This window comes from Limulus polyphemus, unplaced genomic scaffold (assembly GCF_000517525.1).
Source record: "Limulus polyphemus unplaced genomic scaffold, Limulus_polyphemus-2.1.2 Scaffold5168, whole genome shotgun sequence".
NCBI lineage: Eukaryota > Metazoa > Arthropoda > Merostomata > Xiphosura > Limulidae > Limulus > Limulus polyphemus.
The window spans coordinates 6,424-26,842 of NW_013670778.1; the positions used below are offsets into that span (position 1 = coordinate 6,424).

At 33.8% G+C, this 20,419-nt stretch overlaps 1 protein-coding gene across 1 annotated transcript in view; it reads left to right on the forward strand.

Annotated features, from left to right (window-relative positions):
* The first annotated feature begins 1,325 nt into the window (after positions 1-1,325).
* The window catches only part of LOC106472216 (probable G-protein coupled receptor 158), a 34,740-nt gene continuing 15,646 nt past the window's right edge, over positions 1,326-20,419 (forward strand). Inside the window, exons 1-2 of the mRNA XM_022400822.1 lie at positions 1,326-1,398; positions 19,436-19,504. Coding sequence (XP_022256530.1) covers positions 19,451-19,504 — 54 coding nt within the window. The 5' untranslated portion in view covers positions 1,326-1,398; positions 19,436-19,450. The remainder of the gene's footprint in view (positions 1,399-19,435; positions 19,505-20,419) is intronic.

Genomic DNA, 20,419 nt, shown 5'->3' on the forward strand with positions numbered 1-20,419 from the left:
TGTTATTCTCATCCATTTATAAGTTCATAATAAATATTAATTCATATTTAATTTCAATAAAATGTTATCCATATTTTTAATTTATAAATACTTTTTTGACAATCCCTTGATGTAACTGTTGAATGAAAGAACTTTCATTGGTTGAGCTATAGAACGTTAAACCCATCATGAATGAAAGAACTTTCATTGGTTGAGCAAAAGAACGTTAAACCCATCATGAATGAAAGAACTTTCATTGGTTGAGCTATAGAACGTTAAAACCCATCATGAATGAAATAACTTTCATTGGTTGAGCTATAGAACGTTAAAGCCCATCATGAATGAAAGAACTTTCATTGGTTGAACTATAGAACGTTAAAACCCATCATGAATGAAAGAACTTTCATTGGTTGAACTATAGAACGTTAAAACCCATCATGAATGAAATAACTTACATTGGTTGAGCTATAGAACGTTAAAGCCCATCATGAATGAAAGAACTATCAGCAACCATCGAAACATACGGAAGCAGCTTACAGTTTTTACCTTCTATCAAATCTATATTGTGATAACACATCCAGAATAATTGTAGTAATTAGAAAACGATCATTATACTTAGGTTTCGCCCTATAAAATCTCGTTACCAACAGTTCCGTGATTACTCCGTTTTAGACTAATTGTCATAGTCTCTTCTTTTGAACCTCGCAAGATACCACGCACCTCTGGAGAGAAGTGACACTTTCAAAATCATATAAATGTGTAATAAGCGACAATAGGAAGTGCGAAGATATAATAAGTATGAGTTCATTTATTAAACATCAGGTGCGTGGCTATATATTTGACAAAAGTTTGTGTGTTTGTCCGTTTGGAATTGGTAAAACATTTAAATGATTGTAACCAAACCTTAAATGCATCCTATACCCCTCACCCTCCAGGGAGGGGACTGACGTAGGGGTTAGCATTCGGACCTGACCCTCTATGTCACCCCTGGGTTTCCCATGTCTTCCCCGTGTATTGAACGGGTACGTCAGCTAATAGATTTTATTTCGTTTTGGTGCATAGGTAATAACAGTGAATAATATAAAAACTTGCTATATAATGATTTAACATTAACCGTGGTCAGAAAAAAACAAAAGTGGAGTAGATGACTTAAATATATACGGTTGAAATAACTCAAAGGATATCCGCGTAAAGCTACATAAGGGTTGTTTGTGTTAGCTGCCTCTAATTTTGAACTGATAAACAAAAACAGTGGTTACCAAACCGTTTTTTAGACAAAAGCAAAGTACAGTGTAAACTACCCGCGTTTCACTAGTGACTGTGTACTACCAACCTTAATATATCGTGTTTAACACATGCAACCACTAGAGTGCACTGACTGCTCTGACTGTACATGGGTCTCTTTTTCATTATACTTAAGTATTTCTTCTCCTTGTTTCTTTAGTTTCTAGCAATTCAGTGTTTTGAATAGATAGATACTAAAATACATTTCACTTGTTATGGCTCGGTCCTAACCTAATGATATAGGTCTTGAAATGTTTGTGTTTGTGGTATTATTTTAATCGAAGGTACATGTTATCCTTGACTACCAGAAGGTAAGCATTGACATGTTTCAACTTGCTTCTCTTACCATCTAATTCAGAATACCATGGTTGCTCCGTTTGGCGTCTTGGCTGGCCATGTAGACGGTTCAGCCATCGATCTGAAGTTCGCTGCCTGCATCGACCAGCTTCGATCAATAGAAACGCAATCAGTAAAGTCACTTTACAGCTCCCTTTGCTATGGACCTCTTTGTGGGGAATTCTCACGTTGGTTTTTTCGGGCGAAGTTTTATAGCGAAACGAATATTCTTCGTGAACATAACTTCATTTTACATCCGCAAATATTTTTTGTTTACGTTAGCATACACAAACTAATTTTAAATTAAAATTGAAGAAATTAGAGAAACATTGTAGTTTACAAAAATCAAGAAAATTTGAAAATAATCCGATTATTTACTAACCCTAAAACAAAAAACTGACTAGTATTTATGTTATTATAAGTCGGTTCTTAAATATATTTTACTTGAGAAAGAGCGACAAATAAGTGGATAATAAATATCTAGTCAAATTCTAAAACTATTGGGGCTCGACGGTTCGAGTCCCGTCACCGAACATACTCGCCCTTTCAGTCGTGGGAGCGTTCTAATGTGGCGATAAATCCCACTATTCGTCGGTAAAAGAATAGCTCAAGGGCTGGCGGTTGGTGGGTTGAATAGTTGCCTTTTATCTAGTCTATCACTTCCAAATTAGGGACGACTAGCGCAGATAACCATTGAGTAGCTTTGCGTGAAATTCAACAAACAAACAAAAATATTTTACCCGGAAACAAGAGACCGATTAGAATCTAAGTCATAAGAATTGTGGTTTTATAGGGATTTTTACTTGGCAACAAGAAACTGATTAAAATCTAAGCTACAATAATTCATGTTTCAAAGATATTATATTAGAAGACCAGTTAGCATCTGAGATATAATAATTCAGTATTTAAAGAGATTTGACCCGGAAACAAGAAACCGATTAGAATATAAGACATAAGAATTGTTGTTTTAAAGAGATTTGACTCGGAAACAAGAAACCGATTAGAATATAAGACATAAGAATTGTTGTTTTAAAGAGATTTTTACCCGAAACAAGAAACTGATAGAAAATATGACGTAATAATTCTTGTTTCAGACAGATTTTCACCCAGAAACAAGAAACCAATTAGAATCTAAAACATGACAATTCTTGTTTTAAGGATGTTTTTTACCCGGAAACAAGAAATTGATTAGAATCTAAGCTACAAGAATTCATGTTTTAAGGATATTATATTCGGAAAATAGAAACCGGTTAGTATCTGAGATATAATAATTCAATATTTACCCGGAAACAAGAGGTCGATTAGAGTCCAAGATATTTTAACAGGAAACAAAGGTCAAATCAGCATCAAATGAATAAGTCGAATTTTAAGGAACTACTAACAAGGAACCAATTAAGATCTAAGTTAGTATAAATGAAGATTTTAGATAGCTTTTACTTCGAAATGAGGGATCAGTTGACATAATAGATGTAAGAATTATATTTTGAGTAGCTTTTACCTTGAAATGAGGGATCAGTTGACATAATAGATGTAAGAATTATATTTTGAGTAGCTTTTACCTTGAAATGAGGGATCAGTTGACATAACAGATGTAAGAATTATATTTTGAGTAGCTTTTACCTTGAAATGAAGGATCAATCTGTACGCATGTTGAACCTTTATCACAAAACGAGGACCATTAATGAAAAAAGAATCCTGGTCTTTAAGTATTTGTATAAAGAACCCAATTTGTCTTTAAAACCAAGAGTGTTCGGGTTTGAAGAGCTTACCAATTACCGTTTAACAGATAAATTGTGGTTTTTAAAGAGTCCTTACGCAGAAAGAAAGGACCAATTAATATTTAAAACACAAGAAGCCGTTTTTAGAAGAGATTTATCTGGAAAAGGCCCAAGTTAGCGTCTACATCATAATCTTCCGTGTCATATAGATTTACTAGAGGTAATATAACCCGGACATTGAGATTGTTTTAGCACAAAGACATACGATGGACTATATGCTTTTTGTCCACCGCAGGGAATCAAACTGTGAATTTCAGCGTTGTCAGTTCGTAAATTTACCGCTGACCCAGTGGGGTACTGGAAACAAGGCCCAAATTAACGTCTACAATATAAATATTCAGATGTTAAAGAGGAAATATAGGGATAATTGAAAGTTTAAATATTATAGATAACGGTATAGTGTTTGCGTTATTTTTCTAGCGCAAAGCCACACAAATGGCCTATATGCGCTCTGTCCATCGCGGGAATCGAATCATGTGTTCTAACGTCGTAAGCCGTAAGTCGTACCTCTGACTCACCGGTAGGGGCAAACTGAACCATTGTCATCATAATACACTCTTATACAAATTTTAAACTCGTGAAAAATACTGTCCATATTTATTTATTTGTTATTGAGCTCAAAGATGCACAACTGAGCCCACCATATGGATCGAACCCCGAATTTTAGCGTTATAAGCTCTCAAGCTGAGCCACCGCGCGTTATTTTGTTGAATTATGTTCTATTCTATTTTCAGAATGACATGAAGCAAATTCAGATCTGCCACTCTTTTTATCTTTTTAGTATTGTTTAAAATCTGATTGTCTGAATATCGTTCGAGAAATCAAAGTGAAAAGCCAAAAACATTCAACGTCCTAACACAGTATGTACCTAGACACCCAATATTTTGTATCTTGTCGCCCATATTATCTTCTGCTTTGGTAATGTCACCATAAGCACTTCCAGTTTGTGTTTTCACAATTGTTATCATTACCACGTTCGTCAAAAAAAAAAAAGAATCAATTGAGAAATATTAGGTTAAGTAAACGTTTAACAACTAAATAAAAGAAAGGGATAATAGATTATGTTTGGTATTTCGGCCTAAATTACCACGAACTGCGAGGATACCCAACTGATACATAAATGCATTCTAATCATTACAGGTTTTTGTTTTATGATATTTTTTGTTTGTTTGTTTGGAATTAAGCATAAAGCCACACAATGGGCTATCTGTGCTCTGCCCACCACGGGTCTCGAAACCCGGTTTCTAGCGTTGTAAGGCCGCGGACATTCCGCTGTGCCACTGGGGGGGGGGGGTGTTTTATGATATTGCTTTTTTGGTGGATTAGTATATTAAATTATCTCCATTATTTACTGGGTTAAGTTAATTTGTACTTCTACGTATACAGGTGGCTTACTTGGACCAGAAGTTATTGATAATGAGTTTGATACGACATTTTTTATTAACTGGCATTATTTAGTACATAATGAATATTAACTTCTGATTAGAGCAAGAATAAATCAGAAGTAAAAATCAACACAGTCTTAAATATAGCTAAACTAATATGTTCGTATTTATAATGAATGCATTGTTTCATCATTTGGTTACTTTCGCTGCTATCGATGTTTTCGGTCGTAATCCTAATTTTGTAAAAACACGCCAAGTCTTATGCATTTACAGTATCCAATGAAAAGTGCTATTGTTTGATTTTAACCAGAAAGCTAAACAATGGGCTATCTGTGGTGTGTCCAACACGGTGTTATAATCCTACAGACTCCCCGCTGAGCCACTGGGAGGCTAGAAAATATTAGGTAGATAAACTATTGTTATGATTGTATTTATAAAGAGTACATATCCGAATTGTGTTTCAGAAAAAAAAAAGAATTAAACATCGAAATTATGTGACATATGTAGCTTTTATTTTGCAAAAAATGGAGATAAATGAAGCGGCAATATGATATTCGTTATTTATCTGAGCGTTTTTTAGCTCAATGTTAGCTTTCGTGATGATGATAATTTGTACAAGAGAGGATAGATGATATCAATAGAAACAGAAAAAAAGAATGATCTTAGTCAAATTCTTTTAACTAGTTACTTCCTTAGCGAACTGTATCCTAGTCACGATAACGATCGCTGTAGCTGCGATTGACGCCCATTTTCACGACTATGGAAAAGAGAGACACATAATTTCATCATCATTTGATGAGAGAGGAAGTTCCAATTTCATCAATCAACTTGAATTGGTAGAAGAGACAAGGTACTGCTCCCTGCAAGGGATCTTAGCTGTGTTCTAGTCCTCGCTATGGCTTTGGAATTGATGGACTGTGATGAGTGTTTTACGTCATTACAATATCACACGATTCTCTTTTACTTTCTCTACAACTTGTTACATAGACGTCATGTGAAGTAATCAAAACTGGCTAAGAAATAAAGTTGCTTTTCAAGATAACTTACTTTTATGGTGTTTCAAAATCGAGACCAGGTGGGCTATAAACGATAGTTTGTACCCTGTATTAGACAGATTTAATATTAGTTTGCTTGTTGTTAACCGTGTTAACCATATCTTCATTTGCCCGTCGTAGGGATCGAACTCCAATTTTAGCGCAATAAATCCTTTAACTTACAATTGAACCATCGAGGAGCTTAAGTATCAGAGCCTTAAGCCTAATGTGACAACCAAATAATAATAATATTTGAACATAGAAACAACAGGATAAACTTACACAGTGTCAATTACTCCAAAACGTGTGGGGATATTCAACGACATAAACTAGTCTCTCGCTAATTTCAGTGTAGTGTGTAAACAACGGACAGTTTGTTGTTACTAAAAAAATGAACTTGATCCACTTGTAGAATCGATATTGAAATTTTTATTAAATGAAATCTCAACGTTCAACATTGATTAATTTATTATGTCACTGTTACTTAGAGCAAGATTGAAATTGTTTTTTGGACATAACCGAATGTTTCCCTAATCTTCTGAAAACATTTCAGCATCTCTCGGGTAACTGAAAATAAATAACAAACCAATAGGTTTCTTTTCTTCAGTGAAGGTTTCTCAGTTGATGAAAGAGAAAGAAAATAGATGTGGTATTCAGGTCCATTGATAACCAACAGTTCAAAAGTTCCGGAAAAACTGTGCAGAATATCAAATGAAAATGGACAGCAAAGGAAAGAAACGAGCCAGTAAAATCTTTATTCACAATAATTGTTTATTTTATTTACTAGCTGGCTCACAACTTTGACTCTTACTGGCTACTGGTGCTAAGAGGAGTCTCTGAAACGACAGTATGGACAAAATAAAGGGAATTTTATATGTCCTCACAGGAAAATGACAGAGGGAATTCTATACATTCGTACAGTACAAGGACAAAGGGAATCCTGTACATTCATACCAGAAAAAAGAAAAAGGAAATTGTATACGTCCGGAAAGGACAATAACAAAGGTAAATATAATTCGAAACTCAGATCAAACGTTAAAATTACAGTGTACTAGAATCCAACGTTGCCCACACCAACAACTATTACAAGTAATATTTTAAAGAAAAAAAATCCCAATTCATATTCATTTGTACAAGTATCTGAATCGCCATCTTAAGATGGGCTCACCCATCCCCGAAGGATTCAGTTACAAGGCTAAAGTATTGCGTTGGAATATTAAACTACATTTCAGTACATTTTTAATAAATAAAGCCATTATACATAGAACACTTGAATGAAAGGTTAGGGAATCACATGGTTATGTCTGAATAAAGAAATTTCCTCAACTAGTTAGGAAGGTTGAAATTCACGACTATTTCAGTGATTATATAGAATGTTCGTTGACTTTTAAGCTGTTTAAATGGAGAAAGATTTTGCTGAAGAAGTGAAATATCTTGATTTATGATATATTTTTAGTTACCCAAGAGAAGCTGAAGTTTATCAAAAGTTCTTCTTATTTTGTTTTTATATCGTTCTTATTTAGAGTGTAATAAAGTTCTGTTCTGGGCACAACTTTGGTGTTTCTTATTTGTGAAATACCCATAACTCTAGGTGTTTCTTAGTTGTGAAATACCCACAACTCTAGGTGTTTCTTATTTGTGAAATACCCATAACTCTAGGTGTTTCTTATTTGTGAAATGTCCACAACTCTGGTGTTTCTTATTTGTGAAATACCCATAACTCTAGGTGTTTCTTACTTGTGAAATGTCCACAACTCTGGTGTTTCTTATTTGTGAAATGTCCACAACTCTGGTGTTTCTTGTTTGTGAAATGCCCACAACTTTGGTGTTTCTTATTTGTGAAATGTCTACAACTTTGGTGTTTCTTATTTGTGAAATACCCATAACTCTAGGTGTTTCTTATTTGTGAAATGCCCACAACTCTAGGTGTTTCTTATTTATGAAATACCCATAACTCTAGGTGTTTCTTATTTGTGGAATGTCCACAACTCTGGTGTTTCTTATTTGTGAAATGTCCACAACTCTGGTGTTTCTTGTTTGTGAAATGTCCACAACTCTGGTGTTTCTTATTTGTGAAATGCCCACAACTTTAGTGTTTCTTGTTTGTGAAATGTCCACAACTCTGGTGTTTCTTATTTGTGAAATGCCCACAACTTTGGTGTTTCTTATTTGTGAAATGTCCACAACTCTGGTGTTTCTTATTTGTGAAATGCTCAAAACTCTGGTATTTCTTATTTGTGAACTGCCTTTACAATATTCACCATTTTAACATTTTATTTTTAAGATATCGAAACACCGTTGCTATCGTAAAGTTTTCCTGAATGTTTAAACCGGATTGTTTAAGATATCAGTTTGTGTTATTACTCATTTATTCGCTGATATCAGGGAGATGATGCTGTGTAGTTCATATTTTGCAATTTGTTTTTCATTAGAAGATGGGAACTCGACGATATGGGTGAGATACCGTTTCTTAGTTCATATTGTGCCATGTTTTTCAGAAGTGAACTTTTTCATTTCAGTATTGCAACATGAACAATACTTGGTTTCATTCTAGTGCGTGAAGATATTATGGATTCTCTAACTTGTGGATGTGTAACTTGTTATCTCATTCTTATGGAACATCTTACTACTTCATCACCTCTTGGTTGATGATGATGTTATTTTCTTACTTCCTTGTGCATGATGATGCTACTTACTTAGTTCCTGGTGAATACTGATGTCACTTGTTCACCTCCTGGTTGGTTATGATGTTAATTGCCTACTTCCTTGAGGAGGATGATTCTAGTTCGTTCCTGGTGAATATTGATGTCACTCGTTCACCTCCTGGTTGGTTATGATGCTATTTGCTTACTTCCTTGTGGATGATGATTCTAGTTCGTTCCTGGTGAATATTGATGTCACTCGTTCACCTCCTGGTTGGTTATGATGTTATTTGCTTACTTTCTGTTGAAGATATATCTACTTATAAATTATCTTGAGTAGTAGTGCTTTGGTTGAGTTGAGCACAAAGTGACAATCTCAAGAGATGCGATGACAAGCTTTGGAATTGGACATAAATTCTGTAGAACACGTTCCATAATCTCTGTGTGAATTATGACAATTATATCTTGGCCTCCTCTTTGGTCAGGTTTAACTGTCATTCACCAATAAGCTATTGCAGTAGTAGTTGTGACTTGCCTGCCATCTATGAACCAACTGGAGAAAGTCTATTGAATTTGTTTTATAAGTATATAATGAGTACAAAGAACGTTGCATGAAACAAATAAATACAAAATATTCTGAAGCTACTCCATCTTACAGTGGATTGCTGTGTGTGTAATGATATGAAAGGAATGACATTTTGTAAGCAGGTTTTAGTTATGTATGAACGAACATTAGTTTCTCCTGGCTATTTACAGACGTGTTGTTGAAATCCAAATTGGTAAAAATACAGGGAGACTATAGTTTTCTATGAATGAATAGGTGAGAATTTGGTCAAAATAAGAAGATATTTTCTTTTCAAGAAAGTTTCTGGTATCTTTCTACGAATGCGACAAGATATGGTCAGTACTATACGATTTTGGTGTGTTCTCTTTGTCGGCAATCAAAGAAAGTCATAAACTTTCTTTAGAACCTTAAGCCTTTCATCTGTCTTCACAACGCCTCTTCTTCCTTCAGTTATTTTGGCAAGCTTTATTTCGTTTTCTAATGTAATCAAATTTGGTGAACATAATAAAGACTGTATTGTTATTGTGTAGGTAATCAAATTTTGATAACATAATAAAGACTGTTTTGATAGAAATGAATAAAAAAACCTATAACCCGAGCGCTCAGGTTATAAGTTTTTTATTCATTTCTATCAAGACTTCTTGAATCTACGTGTTTTTCTAACATCACTAAAGACTGTCTTGTTATTGTGTAGGTAATCAAATTTGGAGAACATACTAAAAACTGTCTTGTGATTGTGTAGGCCATAATGATTTGGAGAACATAATAAAGACTGTCTTGTTATTGTGTAGGTAATCAAATTTGGAGATCATACTAAAGACTGCCTTGTTATTGTGTAAGCCATAATGATTATCGCAGTGGTGATTATTCCATTTGCTACTTCCTTTCTCTACAAATTTAGACAACAGGTCGATTAGCATTTGGTCAATTTTATGGAGTCTATATACAAAAGTTGGTTTGATCTTTAACAGGTGACACAATTCAAAGAGGAGGTGGCTTTCGAAAGTGTGTTTCCTGATGGTTTTGTTATTTGGTCTTGAGTAAATTTGGCAAAAATTGCTCGGTTAGGCCACCAGTCATGGTATATTAGTATAATATGGTCTGGGAAAGCTTTTCAAGAAGGAGACAACTACTGTTAGAACAAATCACCATTTGCATCTGAAGTTTGATTGTAGAAGGCCAATGATATACATGGGTCATCCTTTCCTGCGCTAGTCTGCTCTACTAGCACATGGTGTGTCTCTGTCGCATTTTTATTGTTCTTTCTAGTACAGGGTATACAGTATTAACAACGCTACCATGTGATGTCTTTCTCAAAAATCTGGCCAACAGAACCACTATTTACAAGTTGTTAGAATTCTCAGCAATCTCAGATCTCCACCTATCTTTGTTCTGTGGAACTCGGGGATCACTAACTATTTTACTGGCCCCTCTTTTTCCTTAGTTGCTAGAAGTATAATAAATAAATACACTCTGAGCTCCATGAACATGTAATTCAATATCTATTAATTCAATCTAACTCACAGGGAACTACGGATGATTCATCTCCTTGGAGACCTTAACTAAGCAATCACGAAGTATTGAATCTACTGTTTATTTCAACCATGTTCTCTTAATCTTGAAAAGGTGTTCATTCAGTGAGTTTCGAGTACATTTTGTGAAAGGACATTTCTGTGCTGGTCTCCGGGAAAGCCCATCTGAATTTTCATGTTTTGAACCAGGACATCACTTCAAATTCGCCCGTTCCTCTAGAATTTGATAGATCACGAACCATCTGAATGAAGGGTAACCGGTAATTTCACTTCCGGTAATTTGACTCCCAGTAATTTCATTCGCTATGTGAAAAGTGATATATATAGAAAATCAACATTAAAAATGACGTTTATTAAAACTGATTCAGGTTATGATCTATTGTTCGTAAAAAATCAACCTTGTTATCTGGATTATATCTAGCAGCCGTTTGTTCCTATCTTTATACTTATTTTTGCAGTAATAATAATAAATTTAACATAAATTAAAATTTGATTTAAGTAGATTAAAATTGAAAATTTAATTAAATTAGTTTTAAAATCTAGTTTAAGAAAGCAGTTTAATTTTAAAAATTTAAACTTACAGAAATGGCACCATCAGTGATATGGAAGTGTTGTCACTTATAGGTGAGGCCTAGCCCGTTCTAATATTTGGAAATTAGTTTCAACTCTAAAGAAAGAAGAATGCTTGGCACAATTAAAGAAAGTCCAGTTTGATCGGGATGACGGGAACGACAAAAATAAGTATAAAGATAAGAATAAAATGGCTGCCAGATATAATTCAGATAACAAGGTTGACTTTTTACGAACAATAGATCATAACCTGAATCAGTTTTAATAAACTTTAATAAGCGTCATTTTTAATGTTGATTGTTTTGATATATATCATTTTTAATGTTCGTAATCTTTTTTGACATGGGGAGTGAAATTACTGGGAGTCAAATTACCGGATGTCAAATTAGTGGAGTCATATTACTGGGAGTCACATTACCGGGAGCCAAATTACTGGTACTCATGTTACTGGGAGTCAAATTACCAGGAGCTAAATTACTGGGAGTCAAATTACCGAGAGTTAAATAACTGGGAGTCAAATTACCTAGAAACGAATGAGGGATAGTCAGCAAATATATTTATACATATACATCGTCTTTTTAACTTATCTCAAAAATCAAAACGTCTTAATAATTTGTGGGTTCACGTAACTTTGTGGACATCGTGTTGTGCTGTGGATCGAAAGATCTGGAGCTAGAGACGTAAAGCCGCTGATTACGATCTGCACTTTCAGCTATGAACGCGTTATAAAAGTGACAATGACTCCCGTTATTTTGTTCAAAGTGCCAGACAAAGCCCCTTCCTGTAGCGGCAAATGCTTTTAGCCGAATGCCTTCAGTCTGATCAGTAGTTCAAAATTAGGCAAACAGCATACAAATATAATATTGTATATATCCTCAAGGTCTATGGCCTGGTGGTTAGGGCGCTCGATTTGCAATCTGCGGGTCGCGGGTTCAAATCCCCCGTCACTGAACATGCTCGCCCTTTTAGCCGTAACGATCAATTCCACTATTTGTTCGTTAAAGAGTATTCCAAGAGTTGGCGGTGGGTGGTGTTGGCAAGCTGTCTTCCATCTAGTTTATCGCTACTAAATTAGGACGACTAGACTCCGGGTTTCGATACCCGTGGTGGGCAGAGCACAGATAGCCCATTTTGTAGTTTTGTGCTTAATAACAAACAAACAAACTTACATTTTACCTGTCATTTTTGTTCTTATTAAAAGACAACTGTATTTTATTTGTTATAAATTCCTTTATAATACATCCTGATTTTACTATACTATTCCAAAACAATATCTTTATAAACACTGTCATACTTTACAGCCAAATAATTCATATTTATAGTGCTACTTGTATGGTTTCTTTTAATATCTGGTCCACAATGATCACCATACTTTTGAACCATAATTCATTATTGGTGCAATTTGTATGTCAACATTTTAAAAAGAGTTTTATATTTTAATATCTCTTAATACTTATTAATTTTTTTTTTTTTTTTTTTTTTTTTACTTAGTATTTGGTTGCCTATTGTAGTAAACTTGATATCTATATTCAAGCCATCTTGATGAATATAATGTTCTGATCTTATCTGAGTTTGCAGTTAAATATATTAGTGACACAGTTATATTTTGTTAATTGTGTCCTGTAATCCAATCTTAGTTATATTCATTAGTATTTAGTCACCAGCATATATTAAACAATTTACTGAGACTTGTATATGTGGATCATGGTTATTAAGTAATATAACAGTGATCGATCCACACCATCAACTTCTTTCGTTGTAGATAATACTTGCATTGTTTGATGAAGGCGAATACTGTATCGAGGCCTTTCTAGTCATGCAGTAATTTTGCCGATAAATGCCTAGCTAGTTACCGTCTTTTTGCTTCTGTGAGGTTGCGATATTACTTCCCCTAATACCACGTCCCTTGTATCAGTGTCAAGGATGAATGAATCTCCAGATCCAGATAGGACGTCAGATAGGCATTGTCATAAATATGATACAAAAATATGTAAATGCTAAGTTGTATCTCTTTATCCTCGTCAAACAGATGTGTATCGTTTTAAAGAAAATCAGGGGTGAAACTACAGGAGCACTTTTAAAGAAAAAGACCACAAAATGTTTTATTTATTTCTTAAAGAAACTCTATAACTCAAGCGTTTTCGAATGGGTAGACTTCTCTTCACCAGGGGTACATTGTGGGCCTTGGACCCGGATTTTGCAAGGATAATGACAGCATTCTTCCTTTCTTAAAACGTGAATTTTGTGAGTTTTAACTTTAGCAATACCTCTATCACGCTAAGAAACACCTCTTAGTAAAATCTGTAACAGAAAGTATCACCTTTGATGCATATCTCTCACTGAAGGCTTCTCAATGGTGGTGCTAATAACTGTTGATTGGTGACAATGGGAATGCTAGAAGTTCCTACAGCTCTTAACTGATGAGAGGGCGTTTTTTGGATAACTGATTTCTTCCATTTCTATCTGCTACAGATGGATTGAGAGAGCAGTACTATTCAAGATATTCGTCTATCCATCATAATTGGAAGGTGTCTACATGGGTGTTGACCACCATTAGACATGACCAGGTGCTTTTGAATGGCTAAATAGTGCCTTTCTCCATAATTCTTTTTACTTTATCAGTCACCTTTTCGATGGTCCAGAGGTTTCAGAAGTTGGTTCATTGATTTGGGCAGTTTCAGTGTTAATATGAGATTGACGACCACCCTTCCCACAAATGCTTCTTGATTTTTCACTAGTAGGTCAAGTGAAGGGTCATACTTCAAATGCTCCAGATGAAGTATATCCGACTGATTTACCAGTCATTTTTCATCCATTACAATGTGTTACTTGTACATTGTCCATCCTGCTCTATAAACTTGTGTCTATACTGTGCAGAACATAATGCAAACTCCGCCACTAGGTGTTTTTGTTTTAATTTTGTAAAAGAACACACTCTCAGCAAACCTGAGAACAGTTAGATATTGCACAGTATTGTTGGGAAAAGTGTAGACTTAATAGTAGATATGAAAATTCAGCAGATGATTTAGAGGTATCCAAGCATTGTAAAAAATTGGAATCTCAACTCAAAAAGAACCAAACCACTGATACAGAAAATGTCCACCTGATTAAACAAGAACATACAATCGGTAAGTTGTACCTGAAAGACTTATTGCCTTTTTAAGAGTTCATGGAACTCAAATTAATGTTGTTCGTGAAAACCACGAGTAGCTCTTTTTTTATTATCCGAAAATAAACATTTATTGATACTTGTTGAATATTTGGACATGGTTGATCCTGCCTTGAAAGAACACAATAGAATAATTATGATGCAATAACACCATAAGAACTACCTGGGCAAGGACTTCCAGATTGAGGCTGGTCCAGTTGCTTTCCAACAAAGTCCAGATTAGTGTGTTTACTGTTATTAAAATAATAATCATTACTCTATTGTGCTCGACTGTACTACAGATAAAAGTCACGAAGAACAGACGCCAATGATAATTAAGTTTGTCACAGCTACTGAAGCTGGTTAGGTCATCAGTAAAGATAATTTTATCTGATTTTTGCTGTTGCAAAACACAAATAGTGCTGGGCAGTATGGCCAAATTGTTCTGAGCAAATATAACGAAACAGAAAGACCAATGGAATCAACATAAAAGCTAAGATCAGTGGTCTTCAGAAAACGAATTAGATTTAAAGTCAAGATTTTTTTTTGCACCATGCAATGTACAATCTCTGAATTTCATATTGAACGATGCAGACTTCTGAGGAAATGATGGTCTTTGACTTGATCCAAAGTCTATTTTGCTCCTTCAACTCATCAATGGTTATTATTGCATATGAAATGTTTCCTAGTTACATTTCAATACTTTGAATGACACGGAATAGTAGAATTGATGTTGTTCGTGCACTGCAATACCAGTTGGAAAAGCTAAGCAACGCGCTGGTCTCCAATATAGAAAACAACACTTTCCCAGTAGCCAGTGGAACAGAGTCGAGTCCTAAAACGAAGGAAGTTGCAACTGAGATACTTAGTTTCAGATTTGTAGCTAGTTATTAAATAAAGCTCTTCAGCAAGGAGTATCAAGACAGAGCTTCCTTATAATGTCTCAAACTGTTCCTCAAATACAAAAACAGTCATGCATCAATACAAGATTGACGAAGTATTTGCAAAAGTGTTGAAGAACGCAAGTGAGTTTCCAAAAGGTTTGTTTGTTGAAGTTCGCGCTAAGGTACACGAGGGCTGTCTGTGCTAGCCGTCCATAATTTAACAGTGTAAGACTAGAGGGAATACAGCTAATCATCACCACCCACCGCCAACTGTTGGGCTCCTCTTTTACCAACGAATAGTGCGACTGACCGTCACATTATAACGCCCTCACAGCTAAAAGGGCGGGCACGTTTGGTGTGACGGGGATTCGAACCCGCGACACTCAGATTGCGAGTTAAGCGCCTTAACCACCTGACCATGGCGGGTATCAAAGTTAAAATTAGTAGGTGTGAACGGTAAAATGAAAATATGTCTATTGCGGCAAAATGGCTAGTGCCAGGCCTGCCTAAATAAGTTTACTGAACGATATTTCAGCTCATTTATTTTGCAGTGTGGAAAATAATCAAAGAACAGGTTTATTTACGTAAACCTGCAGACATTAACGCGATGAAAACTTATACTAAAAATGAATTTCAAATCTTCATGCACCTGCTTGTTGAATGAAAAAGGGGACGAAGTTTCGGCTTGTACATTGAGGCCTTCTTCATACACGCCTTACCTCAATATAAACTTACTGAAATAGCAAAGTATTACCTGGAGAATTAAAATTTCAATATCACCTGAAAATGTTGATTGTTATAATAATTGTGTATGTTTTGAACAGAAGAAGTATAGAAGCCGAAACGTCGTCCCTATTTTCATTCAACAAATAGTTGCAATCCATTAAAGTCATCAAACCTACTGTGTCTACTTTGCTTAAAGTTTCACAGAAACAACACTTCATACACAATTATGTTAAAAAATCTGTCTCTCTGGATAAATCAAGAATGGAAACACCACGAACACTTCTTTTAAGAAAGGAACTTGTGGCTTGCAATATAACTTAAAACCTGTTCTTTCACCTACGTGGTAACAACACGCTATATTTTGTACCATTGGGTAATATTACTCATGTTTCAACCTTTATGCCTAGGAATCTATATAACATACTTTGCTATGTTAATGTTTTGAAACGTTACTATGGTTTTACAAGTCTTTGAATCGAATAATATTTCACTCATGAAATGATTTAATGATCTCTTTCGAAATCAGTACTTGTGATTTTTTTTTGTTCCCTAATTTATAAAACAAAAACATTTTATTTCGAACCCAGTGTATTTTATTCCTCTATTTTTTATTAAAGTTCATAATATTTTGTTATTTAGGTTAATAGCAAACATTGTGGGTGATCTTTTTAATTGTAGAAAACCGAATTTTGAAATATCAATAATTGAATAAGTTTGTATTATAACTTCTAAATGACTCATTACTATTACACAGCCGTAATCAACGTAATGGATTTCCTGGAAGTTATACAGTATTCCTGTGTATTATTTTACCAACCTAAGACTGGTATGGTCTAATGGCTGGCATGATAGGCTGCAGATCGAAACGTCCAAGGCTTGAGCCACGGTCCAACTCTTTCAGCTGCACGGTCGTTATAACTGAGGCAGTCAATTTCCACTATTTAGTTAAGAATAGTTGCATAATCAGGTGGTTTTAGTGTCTGGTTGTCCATCTTCTGGTCAGCGGTGCTAATTCTTTGCGTAGCATAAAGTGTCATTAGAGTTGAAAATACCAAACCTTCCGATGTAGTTTAGATGCAGAAGTTTAGATATAAAATCCACCGAGATAAAAGCATTACCAACAGGGTATTATTCCATGTCGTATGGCGCTACCTATTTTGTTTGTGTAGTCTAAGAGAGTAGTAGGGAATAAGCCACATATTTATTGATTTAAAGTGCCATTTTTTACTTTTCAAATACCTTTCTTAGTTTTAATATCAGAATATGTGTTGCATTAAGATACTAATATAAATATTAATATTGCTTGTAAAATTATGTTTAAGATATGTTTAGACTGTTGTCGACGAATATCCAGTTAGTTTTATAAATGTATTTTAATCTTTGTTTTCGCCAACGCGGTTTATACAACAATGCTCGTTGATTTGCGACTCACGTCTGGAAATGAATTCTTAGCACTATCACATGCTTTACGATAAACTTTCAAAATATCAGTTTGTTGCACCATCTAGGGAAAGTAACAAAATTTGGTTACAATATTAAGAGATGATATTTGCCTGTGATGATAAATAGTGGATATTTCGAAAACATTCTGGATATTGGGTTTAGTGTTTTTGTTATAAAAGCTGACATTGCTTATATTAGGTGAGACTCTGTTTCAAAACAAAACAGAAGAAATAACCTTAAACATTTGTAAGAATAGATAACAAAGCAACATCCAGCATAGTCTACGCGATATAATACGAAATAATAATCAAATTTTGAAATGGTGCAAAAAAATTCAAACGTCAACCTCAATTTTTCGAAAATTACTATTTTTAAAGTTTGTTTATTGTTTTTTAGTGCAAAGCGACACAATAGGTTTTCTAGACTCTATCTATACTAGGAAATCGAACCCCGGATTTTAGTATTGTAAGTTTGTAAACTTACTCCTGATCACTGGGGGAGGGGTCCATTTTTAAAGAAACGACTACAAAGTTTAATTTTGCCGCTTTTGATTCAAACATACTCCAGAATTTTATTATTTTGTACAAACGACAATTAAACAATAAAAAAATTATATTCTTCATATTAAAAAAAGAAACAGTTAATTTTATTCTAAACCTTAGGCTTAGAATTCCTCTGCCTACTTTCATTTAACTAAATTAATGAGAAAAGGTCAATTCTCATTGTTCAAAATAAATGATGGATTTTTAAATTTTTATAAAAATCCACATTTATTAATATCTGAACGTTAACATATGTCATATTTAAGGAATTTTTGACTGACTGGCCAGAACTGGATTTTGATCAACAATATATGACTCTTTTATATACAATAACAGGTTTAAGAATTTAAAAATTACTTTTGTTTCAGCTTAAAAAGTATATTTTATTTAAGTTCAGTTAGACGTGAACGATAATTTGTGAATATTTATTTGCTTATTATATTTACATTGTTAATGCATTGTATTTTGGTTTAATTCAAAGAAAGCAAATATTTTGAAACTTTTTAAATGTTTAAATACTATACACGATTCTCATTATCTTGACTGGTTCAAACGTGTAGTTATAGAAGAATTGAAACATATTTAAAAACTAAAACAAAGAAAAACTCGTGCATTTTCTTTGAATTATCAATTTTTGTTTCCAATGTTTTGACTACGCTACTTAAATCGATATTTTAATGACACAAAGGAAATTCTGTTATGCAAGTTTTATTTGGCCCTGAAAATGTTAACAATTTCGTTTCTGCTTTAGTCGATACAATCTGTGAGGTATATTTAAATAGAAGTCATTTGATCAGCCAGTTCATACACGCATGCGCGTAGCGATCAATGTCAACACTATGTATTTTCAACAAATATTTTAACGACATCTCTTGTCCCGAAACACTCTTTTTATTCTCCCTGTCTGAGCGAAATGAGCATTTTCATTTGTAATTAAATAGTAGTATTGTTTTCATTTTATAAAATAACATTTAATTTACATTCTGTGTATTGGGAATTTAAGAAAATATTGGTTGTTAACTAAGAAATATTACAAATGTATTTCATATTAAACCGCTAGATAAAGATCCAGTAGTTTTAAACTAAAGTACTCAACAACGTCCAACGTTTCGTCTCACATCTTCATAACACCTAAGTAAAATAAAATCCAACATTTTGACTTATATCTTAAACACAAAAACATGGAACGTTTCGTCTCGCATCTCAAGTAGAATAAAATCCAACATTTTGTCTTATATCTTAAACACAATAACATGGAACGTTTCGTCTCGCATCTTAAGAACACCTTAATAAAATAAAACCCAATATTTTGACTTATATCTTAAACACAACAACATGGAACGTTTCGCCTCGTACATTGAACATACCAACAACTATTTCGTTCCTTGTATAGCATCATTTGATGTTCACGCCTCGCAATTTTGTTATATAACAAGAACAAAATTCTCTGCAAGTTGGTACTTTTTAAAACCATTTTTTTGTATTATCGGAAATTCTTCTCAAACAAAACGTCTTCTCTATCTAGCTAAGTGAATATCTAAGAAATCTTTATTACTGTTGACACAATAATGATCCGTTTACTTACAGCAAATAGCCTGTTCGATGTGGATCATGTTGGAAGCGATGCTGTTTGGATCCCTGCTTCTTTATCAGACAGTAAGTTCCTCTTTACTCATTAAATCTTTAGTTTGTGTTTTAATATATATTGATATGACCTGCTATACGTTTTGATTTTCAACTAAACTATGTCTGATGGTTTGAAACTTGCATAAAGCATTCTGTTTATAGCAATGTTTTCAAAGATATGACGTGTAAGAAATTATGGACATTGAAACCGTATATATATCTATCTATTCTTTAAATATATAAGTAAAAATATATAACTTTTCAAAAAACAAGGAAGTAAATGTAGGGATGGTTAATATCAATATTTCGAAAATAATGCAAACAAGATGGTAGGGATGGCATTTGCATCATCCCTACATAATAGCATCTTTACGATCTTGTTAGCATTGGTTTTGAAGGTTTGATATTAGCCATCCCTATATTTACTTCCTTTTTTGAAAAGTTTTTCTTTTCAAGTTCGCTTATTTTTTAATAGAATGTTTCAATAGACATAGGAAGATTTTATTTATAACCAAGCTCTAAATACAATGAGGTTCCAACTGTAATATTTATTGTTTATCTATTATTAGCAGGTAATTTCTGTTTCACCCTGTATTTAAGCTTTTTAAAGAAACACCAAATTCTTCTAAGAAAGCTATCTTCAAGGGGTAATGATACAATAGAATTACGATTTTTTTTATTGCTATTAGTTATTAATAATACTTATAAAATCGGATACTCAGTTTGAAACTGTGTCAATTTAGTGAAATTTGTTTTACACCATTGTTTTAGTTTTTGAGTTATCATGTAATAAAAAAGAAACTTTTTGCTATGATATTAACAGACATTCTCAGAACTTGTAAAAGAAAACACTGTATAGTATTGTAAGGTGTTGAAAACACAGGCCTGCGAATTTAAACTTCATAAAAGTTGTTTTGGTTTTAATAACGGATTTTCCATAATTCA